This window comes from Piliocolobus tephrosceles, chromosome 3 (genome assembly GCF_002776525.5).
Source record: "Piliocolobus tephrosceles isolate RC106 chromosome 3, ASM277652v3, whole genome shotgun sequence".
NCBI lineage: Eukaryota > Metazoa > Chordata > Mammalia > Primates > Cercopithecidae > Piliocolobus > Piliocolobus tephrosceles.
The window spans coordinates 5610235-5631341 of record NC_045436.1 but is presented as its reverse complement, the minus strand read 5'-3'; the positions used below and the strand labels follow the sequence as shown (position 1 = coordinate 5631341).

The window sequence follows — 21107 nt, the reverse complement described above, 5'->3', positions numbered from 1 at the left end:
TAGCAACGTATGTAAATGTACAGGCCTTGAAGTCAGTGTAAGCCCCCACCAAACTGCGATGACCCGATGGCCACCCTGGGGACTCCCAGTTTCTTTATCTTAAAATGTAGGAGATGTAATTCACGCATCTGCTAACCCTACTTACTGTCTCTTGTTTTCACTCTGCAACAACTTTGAAGCAGAAATTGTCACTGCTATTTACTGACTGGAAATAATTGACTCACACAAAAGCATCAGTGAGGTTCCCAACAAGGCGCTGGGCTCAGCACTGACAGGAAAACCCCGCTTGATGCAGTATCCAAGTCTCTCCTTTGGCTCCCAGGACCTGACCCCATTCTCCCTCCTTGCCCACTGCCCTACCTTGCATCCTCACTCCCTCACCTCCAGGTCCATCTCCCCTCCACCGGCCCCCGGAACTCGGCCTCAGTTCGTTTCCAGTCCCAGTTTCCAAACCGACAAGCCCACATACATCTCCCTGCTTCAGCAAGCCAAGATCCACTCCCCCTAAAAATTAGTGCAGGGTCATAAATCACATTATTTTTTCCCTCTTGGAGGGATGATTAGAGAGATAATTCATGTAACTGAATCACATAATAATCATGGAATGAAAGGCAGCCATTAGCTTCATTAATGGAGAGATCATACCTTCCCTGCTTTCTTCTATACCACTGAGTTGATGTCATGGCTGATTCTATGACAGAAAAGCCCTTCATCTGGGGCTACCACCACATAAGGGGGCATTTTATCACCGACGGGAAGAAGCACAGCCATCACTAGCACAGAAATCTATATGTTGTTAACCTGTGGGCCAAAAACTAGGCAGTCTCCCCAAATGGAAATATCATCAACAACTGGAAAGTCTGTGATGAGATCTTGTTCTGGAGTATTGAGAAACAGGAGTCCCACTTACGTCAAGCCGTGGTCTTTATTCCACCCCAAAGGTAGAGGGAAACAGCAGTGTAGCGTATGAGAACAGAGCCTGGCCATTAGAGGACCTGGCCAGATCTGCTCTGAACCATCACCCCACGTAACGTCTTGGACTGCTAGGTGCACTGGGTCAGATGTCCACAAAAGTGGCAGGTGTTTATGAAGGGAGAAGGAGGTTGGAGGAGAGGAAAGGTGTTGTGTAAAAAATGGTACAAAATAATCTTCTTTTTTCTTTGTACAGATGGAGGTCTCTCTATGTTGCCCAGGCTGATCTCAAACTCCTGGCCTCAAGCAATCCTCCTGCCTCAGCCTCCCAAAATGCTGGGATTACAGGTGTGAGCTACCACACCTGGCCCAAAATAATCTTAAAAGCTGTGTATCATTATTATTGACACTGCACGGAGAGTTGGAGTGGTTGAGTCAATATCCCAAGGTCATGTAGTTGGTAAGTGGTAGAGTTAGGAATCCAACTTCAGAAGCAGCACCTTTGGCCAACAGATCAAGGCCTCTCCAAGCATCATCTTCATCATCACAGCTAACAGGTACCAAATACTAAGTCTATACCAAATAGGATGCAAGGTGCATTGCCAACACTATTTGGCGAATCCTCACACCATCCCTGTGAGGTTGGCACTATCATTACCCTCTTTTTGAATAGGAAAGCAGATGGAAACAGTGAGAAGTTCAGTGTTAAGTGGCTTGCTCACAGGGACTTGGGGAGGGTGATGAGGTGTGAGTGTGGGCCATTCAACGTGGGGTAAGGCTTTTGAGCAGTGTGCCATATTGCATGTCCAGTGGACCACAGTGAGCACACCTCCGGAGGTGCTGAACTGCAGGAGGGAAAAGACATTGCTAAGGATCAGAGTCCTAAACACCAACTGAATGGGGCCACTGAGCTACGTTGGCTCCTTGGGTACTCTCATGCTGGTGGGGTCTGTAGAAGAACCTGTTACAGTTGATTGAATCTTTATTAAAGTGACAGTACAAGAATTTTAATCATGAGAATTAGCACAGGACCATGAACACATCAAAGCATAAGAGAAAACTATCAGCAAGACATCTTGCTGCCCAGGCCCTGAGGCACTCATACAGAAGAAATGTTGACAGGAGGTGGAAACCTGGGTCTTGGCCTCCTGAGACTCTGTTTCTAACTACAACCTTCTGAAGCTCAGTTTTTTAATCTCTGAAATGGGCTGAAAGAATCTCACCTCGTGATTGAACTACCCTGCCCGGAAAACCACTCGTTTTCCCTGGATCTGTGCAAGCTACAGATCGGGAGATCCCCTTGTGAACCCACACCACCAGGGCCTTGGGTCCCAGGCACAGAGCTGTGCAGATTCTCAGTGGCCACTCAGCTGGAGACTGCCTAAGACTCCAGTGTAAGAGTTCCCAGGGGGAAGGGTTGCCACCATCACTGTAGCTCCAGTCTGCCATTTTCCCCTGCTGATGCCAGGGAAACTGGTGGGTTTGGACTCAGGAACAATTCCCCACAGTGCAGCACAGTGGCTATGGCAGATCATGACCAGGCTACCTCTGTTGGCCAAACTTGGACCCATCCCTCCTCACCAGATGGGACCTCCCTGCAGGAATTTCAGCACCTCCAGGCAAGGGGTTAGGGATAGAACTCTGATCTCCTTGGGATGGAGCCCCTAGGGCATGGGGTGGCTGCAGTCCTCATGGATCAGCAGACTTGATCTTTCCCCTGCTGGCTCTGAGGAATCTGGGTAGTCCAGATGAGCGGGATTCCTTCCAGCAAGTGCACCCCCTCTACCAAGGGGCAGCCAGAATGCTTTGTTAAGCGGGTCTCTGATCCTATGACTCCTGAGGGATTGAGACCTCCCAACAGGGGTCACCAGACACCTTATACAGGAGCATTCCCACTGGCATCAGGTCAGTGCCTCTCTGGGATGGAGCTCCCAGAGGAAGGAGCAGGCAGTCATCTTTGCTGTTCTGCAGCCTCCACTGGTGACACTTCCGGATGTGGGAGGAACCCAAGCGAATGGAGTCTGGAGTGAATGCCTAGCAAACTTTAGCAACCCTACAGAAGAGGAGCTTGACGTTAAAAGAAAAACACATAAGCAGAAAGTGAAAACAACAGCATCAACAAAAAAGTCCCCACAAAAACCCCATCCAAATGTCAGCAGCCTCGAAGACTGAAGGCAGATAAAGTCATGAAGATGAAAAAGAATCAGTGAAAAAACACTGAAGACTCAAAAAGCCAGAGTGTTTCTTCTCTAAATGATCACAGCATGTTTCCAGCAAGGGCATAGAACTGGGCTGAGACTGAGATGGACGAACTGACAGAAGTAGGCTTCAGAAGGCGGATGATAACAAATTTTGCTGAGCTAAAGGAGCATTTTCTAACCCAATAAAAAGAAGCTAAGAATCATAATAAAACACTACAGGAGCTGTTAACCAGAATAACCACTTTACAGAGAAACATAAATGACCTGATGGAGCTAGAAAACACAACAAGAGAACTTCACAATGCAACCACAAGTATCAACAGGCAAATAGACCAAGCAGAAGAAAGAATTTCAGAGCTTGAAGACTATCTTGCTGAAATAAGACAGGAAGACAAGATTAGAGATAAAAAGAATGAAAAGGAATGAACAAAGCTGCTGAGAACTATGGGATTAGGTAAAAAGACCAAACCTATGACTGATTGGGGTACCTGAAAGAGACGAGGAGAATGGAACCAAGCTGGAAAACATACTTCAGTATATCATCCAGGAGAACTTCCCCAACCTAGCAAATCAGACCAGCATTCAAATTCAGGAAAACCAGTGAGATACTCCATGAGAAGATCAACCAGCCCTAAGACACATAATCATCAGATTCTTCAAGGTCAAAATGAAGGAAAAAGTGTTCAGGGCAGCCAGAGAGAAAGCCCAGGTCACCTACAAAGGGAAGCCCATCAGACTAACAGCAGACATCTCAGCAGAAACCCTACAAGTCAGAAGAGACTGGGAGCCAATATTCAACATTCTTTTTTTTTTTTTTTTTTTTTTTTTTTTTGAGACAGAGTGTTGCTCTGTTGCCCAGGCTGGAGTGCAGTGGCCGGATCTCAGCTCACTGCAAGCTCCACCTCCTGGGTTTATGCTATTCTCCTGCCTCAGCCTCCCAAGTAGCTGAGACTACAGGCACCCACCACCTTGCCTGGCTACTTTTTTGTATTTTTTAGTAGAGATGGCATTTCACCATGTTAGCCAGGATAGTCTCGATCTTCTGACCTCGTGATCTTCCCACCTCAGCCTCCCAAAGTGTTGGGATTACAGGCTTGAGCCACCACGCCCAGCCAACATTCTTAAAGAAAAGAATTTCAAACCCAGAATTTCATGTCTGTCCAAACCAAGCTTCATAAGCAAAGAAGAAATAAAATCCTCTTTGGACAAACAAATGCTGAGGGAATTCATCACCACCAGGTCTGCGCTGCAAGAGCTCCTGAAGGAAGCACTAAATATGGAAAGGAAAAACCATTACCAGCTGCCACATAAACAGACTGAAGTACAAAGACCAAAGACACTATGAAACAACTACATTAACAAGTCTGCAAAATAACCAGCTAGCATAATGATGACAGGATCAAATTCACACATAACAATATTAACCTCAAAAGTAAATGGGGTAAACATCCCAATTAAAAGGCATAGAATGGCAAGCTGAATAAAGAATCAAGACCCATTCGTGTGCTGTACTCAAGAGACTGACCTCACATGCAAAGACACACATAAGCTCAAAATAAAGAAATGGAGGAAAATTTACCAACCAAATGAAAAGCAGAAAAAAGCAGGGATTGCAATCCTAGTTTCTGAACAAAACAGGCTTTAAACCAACAAAGCTCAAAAAAGACAAACAGGGGCATTACATATGGTAAAGGTCTCAATTCAATAAGAAGAGCTAACTATCCTAAATATATATGCACCCAATACAGTAGTAGCCAGATTCATAAAACAAGCTTTTAGAGACCTATAAAGAGACTTAGACTCCCACACAATAATAGTGGAAGACTTTAACACCCCACTGTCAATATTGAGACAGAAAATTAACAAAGATATTCAGGACTTGAACTCAGCTCTGGAGCGAGCGGACCTGACAGATATCTACAAAACTTTCCACTCAAAAAAAACAGGATATACATTCTTCTCAACACCATATGTGTCACTAACTGGAAAATCAAGCACATAATTGGAAGTAAATCACTTTTCAGCAAATGCAAAAGAAATGAAACCACAAAAAAATAGTCTCTCGGACAACAGTACAATCAAATTAGAACTCAATATTAAGAAACTCACTCAAAACCACACAACTATATGGAAATTGAGCAACCTGCTCCTGAATGACTTCTGGGTAACTCATGAAATTAAGGCAGAAATCAAGAAGTTCTTTGAAACCAATGAGAACAAAGAGACAATGTACCAGAATCTCTGGGATGCAGCTAAAGCAGTGTTAAGAGGGAAATTTATAGCACTAAATGACCACATTGAAAAGCTAGAAAGATCTCAAGTTAACAGCCTAACACCACAACTAGAAGAACTAGAGAACCAAGAGCAAATAAACCCCAAAACTAGCAGAAGACAAGAAATAACCAAGATCAGAGCAGAAATGAAGGAGATAGAGACATGAAAACCCTTCAAAAAATCAATGAATCCAGGAACTGGTTTTTTGACAAAATTAGTAAAATAGACCACTAGCTAGACTAATAAAGAAGAAAAGAAAGAAAAATCAAATAGACACAATACAAAATTATAAAGGGGATATCACCACTGACCTCACAGAAATACCTAACAACCATCAGAGAATACTCTAAACACCTCTATACAAATAAACTAGAAAGTCTAGAAATGGATAAATTCCTGGACACATACATCCTCCCAAGACTGAACTAGAAAGGAAGTGAATCCCTGAAGAGACCATTAAAAAGTTCTGAAATTGAGCCAGTAATAAATAGCCCACCAACCAAAAAAAGCCCAGAACCAGACAGATTTACAGCTGAATTCTACCAGAGGAACAAAGAGGAGTTGGTACCATTTCTTATGAAACTATTCCAAACAATTGAAAAGGATTCACTCCTTCCTAACTCGTTTTTTGAGGCCAGCATCATCCTGATACCAAAATCTGGCTACAACAAATAAAGAAAACTTCAGGCCAATACCTCTGATGAACATTGATGCAAAAATCCTCAATAAAATACTGGCAAACTGAATTCAGTAGCACATCAAAAAGCTTATCCACCACAGTCAAGTCGGCTTCATCCCTGGGATGCCAGCCTGATTCAACATACACAAAACAATAAGTGTAATTCATCACATAAACAGAACTAACGACAAAAACCACATGATTATCTCAATAGACACAGAAAAAGCCTTCAATAAAATTCAACATCCTTTCATGTTAAAAACTCTCAATAAACTAGGTATTGATGGAAAATACCTCAGAATAATAAGAGCCATTTATGACAAATGCACAGCCAATATCATACCGAATGGGCAAAAGCTGGAAGCATTCCCCTTGAAAACTGGCACAAGACAAGTATGTTCTCTCTCACCATTCCTAGTCAACATAGCGTTGGAAATTCTGGCCTCGGCAATCAGGCAAGAGAAATAAATAAAGTGTATTCAAATAGGAAGAGAGGAAGTCAAGCCATCTCTGCTTGCAGATGACATGATCCTATATCTAGAAAACCCCATCGTCTGATGCCAAAACCTTCTCAAGCTGTTAAGCAACTTCAGCAAAGCCTCAGAATACAAAATCAATGTGGAAAAATCACAAGTATTCTTATACATCAACAATAGACAAGCAAAGAGCCAAATCATGACTGAACTCCCATTAACAATTGTTACAAAGAGAATGAAATACTTAGGAATACAGCTAACAAGGGAAGTAAAGGACTTCTTCAAGGAGAACTACAAACCACTGCTCAAGGAAATCAGAGAGGACACAAACAAATGGAAAAACCTTCCATGCTCATGGATAGGAAGAATCAATATTGTGAAAATGGCCATACTGCCCAAAGTAATTTATAGATTCAATGCTATTCCCATTAAGCTACCATTGACATTCTTCACAGAATTAGAAAAAAACTACTTTGAAATTCATATAGAACCAAAACAGAGCCTGTGCAGCCAAGATAATCCTAAGCAAAAAGAACAAAGCTGGAGGCATCATGCTATCTGACTTCAAACTATACTACAAGGCTACAGTAACCCAAACAGCATGATATTGATACAAAACACACACATAGACTAATGGAACAGAATAGAGAACTCAGAAATGAGACTGCACATTTACAACCCATGTGATCTTTGACAAACTTGACAAAAACAAGCAATAGGGAAAGGATTCTTGGTTTAATAAATTGTGCTGGGAGACTGGCTAGCCATAAGCAGGAAATTAAAACTGGACGCCTTGCTTACACCTCATACAAAAATTAACTCAAGATGAATTAAAGACGTAAATGTAAAATCTAAAACCATAAAAACCCTAGAAGAAAATCTAGGCAATACCACCCAGGACATAGGCATGGGCAAAGATTTCATGACGAAAACGTCAAAAGCAACTGCAACAAATGCAAAAATTGATAAATGAGATCTAATATAACTAAAGAGCTTTTGCACAGCAAAATAATTTGTCATCAGAGTGAACAGACAAACTACAGAACAGGAGAAAATTTTTGCAATCTATCCATCAGACAAAGATCTAAAATCCAGAATCTACAAGGAGCTTAAACAAATCGACAAGAAAAAAAAACCATTAAAAAGTGGGCAAAAGACATAAACAGACACTTCTCGAAAGAATACATACATACAGCCAACAAAGATAAGGGAAATAGCTCAACATCACTGATCATTAGAGAAATGCAAATCAAAACCACAATGAGATGCCATCTCATGCCAGTCAGAATGGCGATTACTAGAAGTCAAGAAACAATACATGCTGGTGAGGCTATGGAGAAATAGAAACGCTTTCACACTATTGGTGGTAGTGTAAATTAGTTCAACCACCATGGAAGATAGTGTGGCAATTCCCCAAAGACCTAGAACCAAAAATACCATTTGACCCAGCATTGCTATTACTGGGTATATATTCTAAATCATATAAATCATTCTATTATAAAGGTACATGCATACAGATGTTCATCGCATTATTCACAATAGCAAAGACATAGAATCAACCCAAATGCCATGAAGGATAGACTGGATAAAGAAAACGTGATACATATACACCATGGAATACTATACAGCCATAAAAATGAATGAGATTTTGTCTTTTGCAGGGACATGGATGAAGCTGGAAGCCATTATCCTCAGCAAACTAATACAAGAACAGAAAACCAAACACCACATGTTCTCACTTATAAGTGGGAGCTGAACAATGAGGACGCATGGACACAGGGAGGGGAACATCACACACTGGGGTCTGTTGGGGCATGTGGAGGGAGGGAGAGTATCAGGAAAAATAGCTAATGCATGCTAGGCTTAATACCTAGATGATGGGTTGATAGGTGCAGCAAACCACCATGGCACACGTTTACTTATGTAACAAACCTGCACATCCTGCACATGTACCCCAGAATTTAATAAAATAAAATAGAATCTCATCTCTTTCCAACAGATTATGAAATCTGAAGGATAAATGAGTTTATAAGTATGAAACTATTTGAGCACTCTTTGGAAGAAAGGTGCTATGGAAACGTAGTGCAATGTTTGCCTGCATGATGTGCATGCTGTATTTGTATATGATATTGCACTGAAGAATTTATGTTTCCTATTAGTTCTAAGCCAGATAGTCAGATGAATAGGATATAACCAGATATCTGATTATATTAGGCAGATACTGAGTATGTAGAAATATGTAAATACCTTTTAATTTTAGATTGCCAGCCTTTGCACCACTGATGGAATAGGTTAAACTTGAATATTGTAAGCATAGACACTTCCCACCATTGACAGGCACGTTAAGAACATGGATGTACAGCCGGACAGATTAGGTATTCTGTAGGATTTTCCTTTTCCAATTTAACTAGATCCTGGATAAAACACACATGCACATGCATGTACACACACACACACAAGAGTTTAAAAAATATTGCCAAGCTCACAAGTGATCCCACCAGGTCAGCGGTGTTCCTTCTTTCTTGGAGAAAGAAACGAATATCTTATTTTCAGGACAGTTTCAATTTAAGTCCCCAAGTTTCCCACAGACTAAGTTCAATCATATATGAGCAAAAGTTTTTACCGAACATACACATCAATAAGCCACATGGCAGAGGTGGCCAGCTCTCAACCAATGTCTTCTATTGTCCTTCCTCTGGGAACAGATGTTGCTGGGAAACACTCAGCAACTGCCTCACCAGCAGAGGCATTTTCTAGCCCATTCCCATCTAGGTGGAGCCCTGAACTGCACTCAGGCCAATGGGAAGAAGGCAGAAGTGAACTGCACCATTTCTAGCCCTGGCCCATGGATGCTTCCCCTGCGAGTCGCCAGAGTCTTCCTTTCCTTGTCTACCAGCAGGATATTGGTGTTCAGGGTGATCCTGGAAGTTGGACATGGTGCAGCCTTCATCAGTCAGCGTCTGTGAATGACTGCATGGAGCCAGCCCCACCTCCATGCACCAACTGGACATCAAGTGAGGGAGAAAAAAATTCTAGCCTATTAAGCTGCTGAGATTTTAGAGTGTAAGTGAACAGCGGTAAGTTTGATCTTAACTACTGCAGTCATCGTGAGAGTCAGCAGAAATGACAACCACAGATTTAGCACCACGGGCTTTAAGTTTGGAATGATTATATTTAGAATAAAAAACCAGCTTTATTACATGTTTAAAGAAACAAAAGATTGAATCAAAATTAGCGAGGAACAAGAGACTATAAGAAATAACCATGTAGAATTAAGAATCAAATAGATTTTTGGACATTAAGAATATAACAATGTTAAAAATTTGGTAGTAAGCAAAATAGCAGAATCAATGCAGCTGAAAAAATAATGAACTGGAAGATGTAATTGGAAAAAATAATGCAGAATTCAGTATATATGGGAAAGAGATTAAAATATGAGGGAAAGCAAATCGTGGCTCCTCAACCTATGCCTACCCGGAACCTGCGGAAGTTACCTCATTTGGAAGAAGGGTCTTAGCAGATACCATTAAGTTAAGGATTTCAGGATGAGGTCGTCCTGGATGATCCAATGGTCCTGCATCCAATGGCAAGAGGTCTTATAAGAAAGGGAGACAGTCACATGTCAATGGAGGCAGAGGTGGAAGTGATGGGTCCACAGGCCCAAGAAAGCCAAGGAATTCTGGCAGCACCAGCAGCTGCAGGACAGTCATAGAACAGATTCTTCCTTGGAGCACTGAGAAGGCAAAACCCCTGATTTTGGACTTCCTGCTGCTAGAACCATGAGAGTCAATTCCTGTCGTCTGAGTCATCCAGTGTGTGGAGTGTGTGACAGCAGCCCTAGGGAGCCGACACAAAGGCTGCGAGACAGGAGGAATGGGAGGAGAGGAGCTGCTGTGTCACATCTAAAGAGACAGCTGGGAGGAAGAGTGGAGACAACAATGGTAGGACAATATCATGAGAGATAATCATGGAATTTTCCGAACCGATGAACTGTATGAATCCTGAGATAAGTAAATAAGCATATTTTACAAATGCAGGTGAAAATGTATTAAATGTGTACTAAACTGGATTGAGAACACAGAACGTCCCTGTCTTCAGAGTAGCTGGGAGTAGAACTACAGGGTCATGGGTGGAGTTTGCCCAGGACAGTCCGGTTTACACCTGTTGCTCCTGTCATGATTCTTACCTCCTCTTTCTTTCTCAAAAAGGTCCTGATTTGCATAGGTTTTGAATGTCACTAAATTCACCCTCCCATAAAGACAAACACCAGAAATAACATCCCATGGGAAACACCTACAACCAAATGAAGGGACAACGCATCCCTGTGAACCTCAAAACACAAGCCTGTGGGGACACCCCAGCCAGCGCTCCAGAGCCACACGGTCTCAGCCTCTGTGTGGGGCAGCAGGGAAGAGGAGCCGTGTCCTTTTGGGAGAATCATGTCCAGACCCCAAGGTCCTTTCACTCTCATTACCTCCTTTAGCCTGCAGAACACCTTGTCCTTATTTAGATTTTTAAAAAAGTTGTAGTATTCTTGCCAAAGAAGGTTTAACTTGAATCTATTCATGAAGAAAAAAAAATCAGACAAATCCAAAATGTGGTATATTGTACAAGACAACTGGCTGGGCTCCTTATGACTGCCAACATCATGAAAGACCAAAATACAAAACAAAAAGACAAAACAATTTCTCTTAACGCAGAGCAAAGGAACATGGCAACCAAACGTACTGCTTGAAACTTGATTAGATTTTAGATTTCAAAAAATGTTCTAAGGGATTCTTTTTTGGACATTGAGAGAACCTGAAAATAATGGCAAATAGTCTAGTGAGTTGATTTGTTGAATCAATGTTAAATGTCTTGGGTAGTATTGTGGCTGTATAGAGAATATCTCCCCCGTGCTGAAGGATTTATAGGTGAAGGGTCAGGTGTTAGCAATTTACCCTCAGCTGGTCCAGCAAAAACAAAAGAGAAACCTATATTTCTCAAATGATTAAATAAAGCAAATGTGCCAAACCTTAACAATTTGAGAAACTTGATAAAGGGTACATATTCATGATACTATTTCAATGCTTTTGTACTTTGAAATTTTCTATTATAAAAACTTGAGGAATAGCCGTACAATGGGATATTATTCAGCTATAAAAAGGAAACAAACTATGGATACACGTTACAATGTGAATGAAAATGAAACTCAAAAACAGTATGTTCAGTAAAAGAATCAAGACCCAAGAGACCACATGTTGAACGATTCTGTTTTGATAAAATATCTACAAAAGGCAAAGCTAAAAAGATGCAAAGTAGATTAGCAGTTTTCTGGGGTGAGGGGTGATGGCAAATGGGAATTAACAATAAATGTGCATGAGACTGACAAGGTGAGAAGAGAGAACAAGAAAGAAGGAGAAATAAGGGCCAGGCTCTGAGGAGCTCCAATATAAAGGGGCCAGCAAAAGAGAAGTCAGTGGGAGGATCTAGAAGGTGAGGTTGAGAGGAAGGAGAAAACTTCGACCCCAATAAAGTGATGGTTTCTAGGAGGCAGGAATGGTCAAAAGGTTAAATAAACAGAGAGATCTTGAGAGATGCCATTGGGTCTGGCCATTAGGGGGTTTTGACTGAATTTAGGAAGAGCAGGAAGGGTAGAGGATGACGTCAGTAGTGGAATTTCAGTTCATGCATTTGCCCCGCCGCGGCCTGGGCTGAAGCCTCCTAGAGGCCTCTCTGTTTCCACCCTCAGCCTCACTGTCTGTTGCTCTCCATACCCCAGGGCTAGAGTGATCTTTCTAAAATGAAAATCTTATCACACTACTCCCCTACACAGAACCGTCCAAAGGCAAGCCCCATACTCAGAATAAGATCAAAGTCTGCACCACAACCTATAGGACCTGCCATGGCCTCTTGTCCATTCAGGTTCTTTAAGAAGCAGACGCTAAGACAAGGTTAAACATATGAGAAATGTATTAAGAAAGCACTTGTTCCACACAGAGGGGAGGAAGCAGAAGTAGGCCGTAAAATCTCCCATTTGTGAAGGTCTGGCATCTGTGAGAGGAGATGGGGAAGGAAAGGATTGGGTAGAAAGGATGTCTGCAAATCTAAGGAGGTTTGACCAGATTGCCGGGAGTCCTCAAGATGAGCCAAGGTCACCTGTTAGAGGAACAGGCCTACACCAGGGGCCTGACCTTGCTTGGTCATTTGTCAGGATCAGCTTGGGAGAAGTGAAACTTTGGCACCAAGGTGATGGACTCAGAGGAGCAGCAGCTGGGACCATCAGTTCACCCTGTTCCCTGCAGCAGATCTGGGCAGCATTGTGTGAAGGCCACCACACCACTGCATACCACTCAGACCTCACTGCCACTCTCATCGCTCCTTTGTGCTCTTGCTACACTGGCTCTTGGCTTCTTCCAATATCCCAAGCATGCACCTGCCTCAGAGCTGTCGCTATTCCCCGCCTGGAATGCTTTGCTCTCAGATATCTACAGGCCAGCTCCAGGGCCTTGCTCAGGTCTCCGCTCAAATTTTATCTTATCAGAAAGACATTTGCAGACCACTCTGTAAACTGGTACTGTGGTCATTCTTGGTGCCTTGTCTAACTTTTTCCATAGAATTTATTTCCATCTGACATTGTTTATATTTATGTGTTATTTGTCTGTAACATTTCACAAGAATGTAAATTTCGGGAGAGTAGAAACTTTGCCCTGTTTTGTTCATTTGTATATCCAGGGCCTAGAAGAGTATCTCTGGCTCTATGGAAGGTAAGAGATACTTTTTGAATAAATGAATGAATAGACACCTATTATTTACACATAGCAAGCTCTGAAAATATTTTGTTGAATGAAGAATGAATGGATGAAGAATGAACCAGGACTGTCCAGGAGCTGGGGATACAGCACAGAACAAGACCAAGTCCTGCTCTTTTGGAGCATACATTCTTTAATTAAACTAAGGTTTTTTTTTTTGTTTTTTTTTTTTTTTTTTTTTTTTTTTACTATTGCACATCACTCCTTTATTATACTGATCTGGAAAAAGGATTTAGTACAGTTAGTTATGCTCAGGTGAACACTGGACCCATGTGGCAGAGCCAAGCAACTAGAACATGATTCGGAAATCAGTGAAAGACACTTGGAGAGGACCAAGGGGCGTTTCACTGCCATGAAACAAGGCAGGAAGAGATTCTAACACACAGCAGGAAGCACTCCTGCCCCTCAGAGGTCAAGGAACTGATCCCATACTGGTATGAGGAATGACTTATTTTCTGATGACCACATGTGGGACTATTTCAACCGCCACAAGAAACCCCAGAAGGGTTACTGTTTTGTATTATTTATATATACTATACTTTTTTAATAAAAGTAAATGTAACACATAACTAAATTCAGGATTGATCCCAAACTTCTAAGAGCCAGGTTCTCTAGGGTCAGGGAGGAAACAGCCATCACATCACCATGCAGGTTACATTCATCCTCCACTGGAATGACTAGAGCTCCCAGGCAGTGGCCTGACTGCAGAAGAGCAGAGGACTGGCTCCTGGGGACAGACAGGCTCTGTTGCTTCTCCTCATTGGTCATGGCTTAGCATGGTTCCTCCCCACAAGTCCTTAGTAAACAAAGAACTCGCAAAAACCCAAGTTACTACCTTTAAACTCTGTTGGATAAGGGGAGCTTTTCCACAGCTTGGACTGAGAACCTATGCTCTAGAAGTGCTATTCTGACTAGATTGTACAAAGGGAGTGGGTGCAGAAGACAAAATGGCTAAAATGAAAATGGGAGCAACCGGTCCCCATCTGCAGCTACAACTTAAGATGTCTACAGATGTGGTCAGTGTGACATGTGCAGGTGGGAGGGGCAGAGGGACAAGACGGGCAGGGAGGGTGCTCCTGGGGACAGTATCCTCCCGGCTGGCCTTCACTTCTTGGCCTTGCCCTGGGCGGCCACAGCTTCCATGGCTTTGCGCACCGTCTCTTCATCCCCCAGGAACTGCATGGGCTTGATAGGCTTCAAGTTCTTGTCCAATTCATAGACAATGGGAATACCAGTCGGCAGGTTCAGCTCCATGATAGCCTCTTCAGAGAGACCCTCCAGATGCTTGACAATGCCCCGGAGGCTGTTGCCATGGGCTGCAATCAGTACACGTTTCCCCTCCTTGATCTGGGGAACTATTTCTTCATTCCAGAAGGGCAGAGCTCTGGCAATAGTGTCCTTCAGACTCTCACAGGAGGGTAGCTGATCTTCTGTGAGGTCTGCATACCTGCGATCCTTACTGATGTTGCTGTAGAAAGGGTGGTCGGGCTCCATCGGAGGTGGTGGGACATCATAGGAGCGCCTCCAGATCTTCACCTGGGCCTCACCATGCTTTGCAGCAGTTTCTGCTTTATTGAGACCGGTTAGACCCCCATAGTGCCGCTCATTGAGGCGCCAAGTCCTCACCACTGGCAGCCACATCTGATCAATGGCATCTAGCACTGTCCAGAGGGTCCGGATCGCTCTCTTCTGTACTGAGGTGAAGCAGATGTCAAACTCATAGCCAGCATCTCGCAGCGCCTGCCCGCCGCGCTTCGCCTCCTCGTGGCCCGCTGGGCTCAGGTCGGCGTCGTACCAGCCGCTGAAGCGGTTCTCCAGGTTCCATGCGCTCTCGCCGTGCCGGATCAGCACCAGTTTGTGGGCGGCCATGGCGGCGGGCTGAGGATGCGGCTAATTAAACTAAGGTTTATGACTGGATGCTAGAGTCACGATCGGTGATGTATAGAAGCACAGGCCTCTTGGTGTCAGCCTCTGTGTGTTACCGTTACAGTAGCGTGCTCTTAGAGAAGACCATTCCAGAACAGAGTATAACATGGCCCATGGGTTGAACAAATCCAGAGGTGTTTTGTTTCCATCCTTATGTTTATGTTTCAAATCTAGAAGTCCTGTCATTTTCTGTTGTGCCTGAAGCCTTTCCCAGTGGTGTCTCTTTATGAAAACATCAACGGAGGTTGGCTTCTGTGGGATATATTCCAAGACCTACAATGTACGCTGTTAACCCAATTCTTTCAACCAAAGAAAATATTGTCCTAGGTTTTCGTTCCAAACAAAGAAGGTAATTTCTTCGCCAACTGCTGTTTTCACCCCCACACCCCTAAACTGTCTGACGATCTGGGGTCCCATGCTCTGCTTGAGTCAAGGGTTGGCACACGACTCAAAGCTTCCGTCCTGAAGCTGTGTCACACTCTTGCCACACTGCGTTTGCCTATGGCTGCTAGGAACCAGCTCCGTGAGACCACACACAGGCATCTCACGTGAGAGGGAAAGCCAGTTCAGAAGCCACATGGGAAAATGATACCACTTTACTCCAGAGGGCTACAGATTTAGAAACAGTTTAGCTGGAGAGAGAAGCAATTCTTCTGAGAAAAGATTCAGGAAAATGTATTGCCAATTAAATGCGGGAGGTTTCATTCAAGATAAAGACATCTCACGCTCACACATGACAGATGGATTGTTAATCCCCTGGGCCCACTGGTAGGACCAGCTTTGCATTTCATGTGATGGAGGAGGTGCTGATTTCCATGAAGAAGTCAAACCCTGGCCGTATTAACACTTAGACTTGAACCTGAATAGATCTAGAAAGATTCCTAGGAAGCAAAATGGCAGATGAGGTGATTAAGCAAGTGGATGCATTTGCCATTCTTTGAAAATGTAATTTCCTGGACTTTCCACATGTGACCCACCAGGGTGACCGACCATTCCACATGTGACTCACCAGTCTGTCAAGTGCTTTGGGGCTGTGGCTTGGAGCCGAGTGGCTGTGCACGCTAAGACTGCCGGGCTGTGCTGGGAAAGTGGATTGGAGTTGATATAATAAATAGTTCCTCATGTTTACGCCAGGGGATTTCTCCTCTCAGCCGCCTTCCTTTCCTTGCCATGGCTCTGAGTCGGGGGTGCTGCATTGAAACCAGAGGGGATGGTGTCCACTAGATAGTTCCCAAAAAGAATTAGACTTTGTCCCTCAGGGAAACTGGTAGTGAAACATGTGATTTTAAACAGAAATTCCTGGCCTAGGTTTCTAATCCCCCATATCTTACCACAAGTCAGGCTATTTTCCCTCTTTTTAAATCATAACTTTGAGTCTTATCCAGGGGAAGGGGTATATAAAGACTAAATTCACGCTTTAAAAAGTACAGGTGAGCGTGTACAGGCTTCCTGTGCTAAGCAACGCTGAAGCTCGGGTTTGAGTCAGCAGCTCTGGCAGTGCAGGGGCTCGTGACCAATGACAGTCCTGCCTGTCCACGGACAAAGGTCAGGAAGCCTCAGGAGGAAACAGACCAGAGGAGGCCAGAAGGGCAGAAGATAGAGAGGACCCTGCAGGAATGTTCAAATGAACTCCGTGGCGTCCTTGATGTCCTCATTTTTAAAGAAAAGCAACTTGAACCCAAGGAGACTTTGTCTGAAGCCACAAGGTTTAGATCTCACCACAGCCCAGGGTAGAACCCGTGTCTCTCACTTCTGGTCCCTCCTGGCTCTCCTCCCATGAATATCTTCAAGAGACAGGGAGGGGCGAGCCGGCCAGAGCCCAGGATCAGCATGTGAGCATGAAAAGGAAGGGAACTCGTGTGAGGAGACAAGTGGTTGGATTTGGCAAAGAACTGAGAAAATATAAAATATGGCTGAGTAAAATACAAGGTAATCTTATTTTGGCAGAAGCACTGCCTTTTTATTTCATGTTATTAAAAATCATATTCTCTTGCTGACCATGAAACCACCTGGAAGCAGGGGTGCTAAAGTAGAAAACCTTCTACCACACACTGTGTCACCTCAGGGAACCGCCGTCTCTGAGAACTTTTCCAGACTCTCTGTTATAAATGGCTTGAACTCCCAAACCTAATATCTCCTGGGTAATACAAAAGAAGTTGTTTAAACCACCAGAGTACTGGATTACTCACCAATCTGGAATTTAGTGAAAAGGTAAACCATAGAGTTTAAGTTTGGTGCCTTCTTGCCCCTCACAATATTTGATAGAGTTTGCAAAATACTTAATTCCTTCCATTCCTGCTTTGTGCTTCTAGAACTTATCCTGGTTTGTGTGTTGACTGTCACCGGGGAGAAGAGAGCAAAGAGAACCGGGGGGCTGTGTCTGAGCTGATCTCCCTCACTTTCATTTGGATGTTTCGTCTGCTCTAAGACTAAAAATATCACTCTTGATAGATTGGCAGCAGGAATTTCTTTTCTTTTTGGAGTGGAAATGAGATGGGGAAGAAAACAGCTAAAAAGGAAACCTGGCTAACTATTTAGGATACAGCAGCTTCAAGAAAGTTTAAAACGTATACAAGGAGGCATTTATAGAGTGCTTACTAAGTGTCAGGGAGCATGAGACAGGTTGAATGGGATGTAGGGTGAGTCAGACCCTGCCCTCACTGGGACCACCATGCCCTCCCAGGTCCCCATAACCAAGTATAATCAGAAACAACTTGTCCAGAGCTGCCTCTTGGTGGTCTGGGGCAGTATCCCAGATGTGACTTATCAAAAGAAGCCTGTTTAAGCCATTTTTCACAACTGTGCAGCCTTGACCATTTGAGATAAGTAGCTAAGTGTCTGATGTTGAATCCTCTCTTTTATACTCAATCCCAGAAGCGCTTATTGTTCACATTGTCCATTGAGACACACAAAGGAGGGTTTAAAAAATAGTTACCCATGAGGTTGCTTAGTCTGAAGGAAGCCTGGAAAGGCAGTGGCTCATGTACTATGGGTGTCTATGTGTGCAGACATATGCCATGTGCATAATGCAGCTACAAAATCACTGTCTAAGGGAGAGATATGTAGATGGCTATGCAGGATGGCACTGCCCTGAGAGTTGCTGCCTCAGAAGCAGGAAGGAAGAGGCAGCATGACGTTGTGGGGAGCACAGGATTTTGTACTCATAGTTCTTTCATTTATGGGCTCTGTGATCTTGAACAAGTAATTTAATATCTCAGAGCCTTGGTTTCCTCATTTGTAAAATGCCAACCATTGTGACTACTTCACAGGGTTTTATGAGGATTAATTGGAATAGTGTTTGATGTGCCTAGCACTGAGCATAGTACAAAACACGGTAGACATTTGGGAAATGTACGTTCTGCTCCCTGCTTGACTGAATCTGGCTGCTTGTAATAAAGGAAGACAATAGGAATGCTACAGAGATAGGCCATCCTTTGTCTTCTCAGATCCTGACTCTGCCAACTGGAGGCAGTGTGTTGAAAACGCAGAGTGACGGAGGGGGAAGCAGAAGCCCTCTGTTCTGGTCCACATCCACTCACTTCCTGGCTAACTGACCTCAGGCAAGGCGCTTAACTTCTCTAGATGAAAGTTCTCTCATCTGTAAAATGCCTGTACATAACTCCTAAGGTGACTATAGAGATCAATTGAAGGCATCAAGATTAGAAAGGAAGAAGTTACTGCCTTTATTTGCAGAAAATACATCTTGTATATTCTTATATGCAGAAAATCCTCAGGAATACACAAAAAACTTTTAACTAATAAACAAATTCAGTAAGGTAGGAAGATAATTCCAGTTTATATACTGCAAAAATAAAATCCTGAAGATAATTCCATTCACATAACGTCAAAAAGAATAAAACATTTAGCAATGCTTAGCAAAAAAGTACCAAATGTACACCGAAAACTACAAAGCATTGCTGAAGGAAACTGCAACAACCAAAATAAACGGAAAGACATCCCATGTTCATGGATCAGAAGACTTAATATTGTTAAGGTGGCAATACTACCTAAGTTGGACTGCAGATTCAGCACAATCCTTATCCAAATTCCAACCGGCTTTTGCAAAAGTTGGCATGCTCTTCCCAAATTTAATATGAAAGCACAGGTGACTTGGAATAGCCAAAATAATCTTTAAAAGAACGAAATTAAAGGATTTACACATACTGATTTCAAAATTTTCTACCAAGCTGTGGCAATCGTGATAGTCTGATCTCACCATAAGGATACACCTAAAGATCAAGAGATTATTGGAATAAAATTGAAAGCCCAAGAATAATCTCCAATATTTATGGTCAACTGATTTTTGAAAAGGTGTCAGAAATAAGTCAATGGAAAAGGAATAGTCTTTTTAACAAATAGTGCTGGGACAACTACCTCACACTGCGTATAAACAGTAATTCAAAAGGGATCACAAACCCAAAAGTAACAGCTAGAAACTTTGTCTTATAAGAAAATGTAGGAGTAAATTATCATGATGTTGGGTTAGGGGATTATTTCATAGTTATGACACAAAAAGTACAAGTCGTAAAAGGAAAAGTTGATAAATAGGACTTCATCAACACTAAATGCTTTTATACACCAAGACACCCCATCAGGAAAGTGAAAGACAACCCACAGCCTGGAAGAAAAATATATGCCAATCATATATCCCATAAGGAATTTATATCTAGAATATAGAAAGACCTCCTACAACTAAAAATAAAATGACAATCTAATTTTTAAAATGAGTCAAAGGATTTGTATAAACATTTCTCCAAATAAATTATCACATAGCCCACAAGCACATGAAAAGAAAAGATGCTCAACATCATTAGTTTTTAGGGAAATGCAAATGAAACGACCATGAAATGCCACTTCATACCCACTGGAACGGCTTTGATAAAAGAGACAATAATGGCTCCTTTATCAGCGTGGCTCTAATTTTAAAAAGACGATGACAAGTGTTGGTGAGGTTGTGGGGATGTCAGTTCACACACTGCTGGTGAAAATGTAAAACGGTGCAGCCATTTTGAAAAACAGTTTGGCAATTTCTCAAAATGTTAACCACAGACTTATCCTGTGATACAGCAAGTTCACTCTTATGTATCTATCCAGGAGAAATGACAACATATATTCACACAAAGGCTTGTGCACAAATGTTCACAGAAGTATTATTCACAATAGCCACAAAGTGGAAACAACCCAAATGTTCATCCATTAATGAATGAAGAACAAAATGTGGCCTATCCACACAGTTCAGTAGTTGGCAATAAAAAGGAGAAACATACTAATACAACATGAATGAACCTCAGAATCATTAGAGTTAGTGAATGAAAGAAGCCAGACCCAACGGAACACATATTGTATGATTCCATGTGTATGAAATGCCTAGAAAAGGCAAATCTATAAAGGCAGAGTTGGAGCTTACTTAGAGGGGCAGGTGAGGATGGGAAGCAACTGTAGGGCATAAAGTTTCCTTTTGGGATCATAAAAATATTCTAAATAAAAGTGTACTGTGGCAACGGTTGCACATCTCTGTAAATATACTAAAAATAACTGAGTTGTACTCTTAAAATGGCTGGATTTTGTAACATGTAAATTATACCTCAATAAAGCTATTAGTAATCATTTTAAAAGATCAATTGAGATCACCACTATAGAGCCATATATGGGACCTAATTAGCATATGGAAATTAGGTTACATCCTCCAGATTCCCAGCTACACAGGCAAATACAAACCACCAAAGCTCCAAATGCAGAATTTACCTACAAAGCATTTGTCCTCCTTTCCAGCTCCCTAAGGGTCCGCAAACTCTGCTGCTAAGTACAAATCCCCTAACCTAAGGACGTTCTCATTTCTTATTTTCTT

The 21107-nt window shown here is 42.6% G+C and overlaps 2 protein-coding genes across 2 annotated transcripts in view; both read right to left on the bottom strand.

The window, feature by feature from the left end:
• The window catches only part of ENPP6 (ectonucleotide pyrophosphatase/phosphodiesterase 6), a 127483-nt gene that overhangs the window by 88339 nt on the left and 18037 nt on the right, over positions 1–21107 (bottom strand). The gene's annotated exons all lie outside the window — the stretch shown is intronic.
• LOC111548475 (phosphoglycerate mutase 1) lies at positions 13523–15219 on the bottom strand. The gene has a single exon (XM_023220945.2). It carries the CDS (start codon positions 15200–15202, stop codon positions 14438–14440), a length of 765 nt encoding a protein of 254 aa, XP_023076713.1. The 5' UTR covers positions 15203–15219; the 3' UTR covers positions 13523–14437.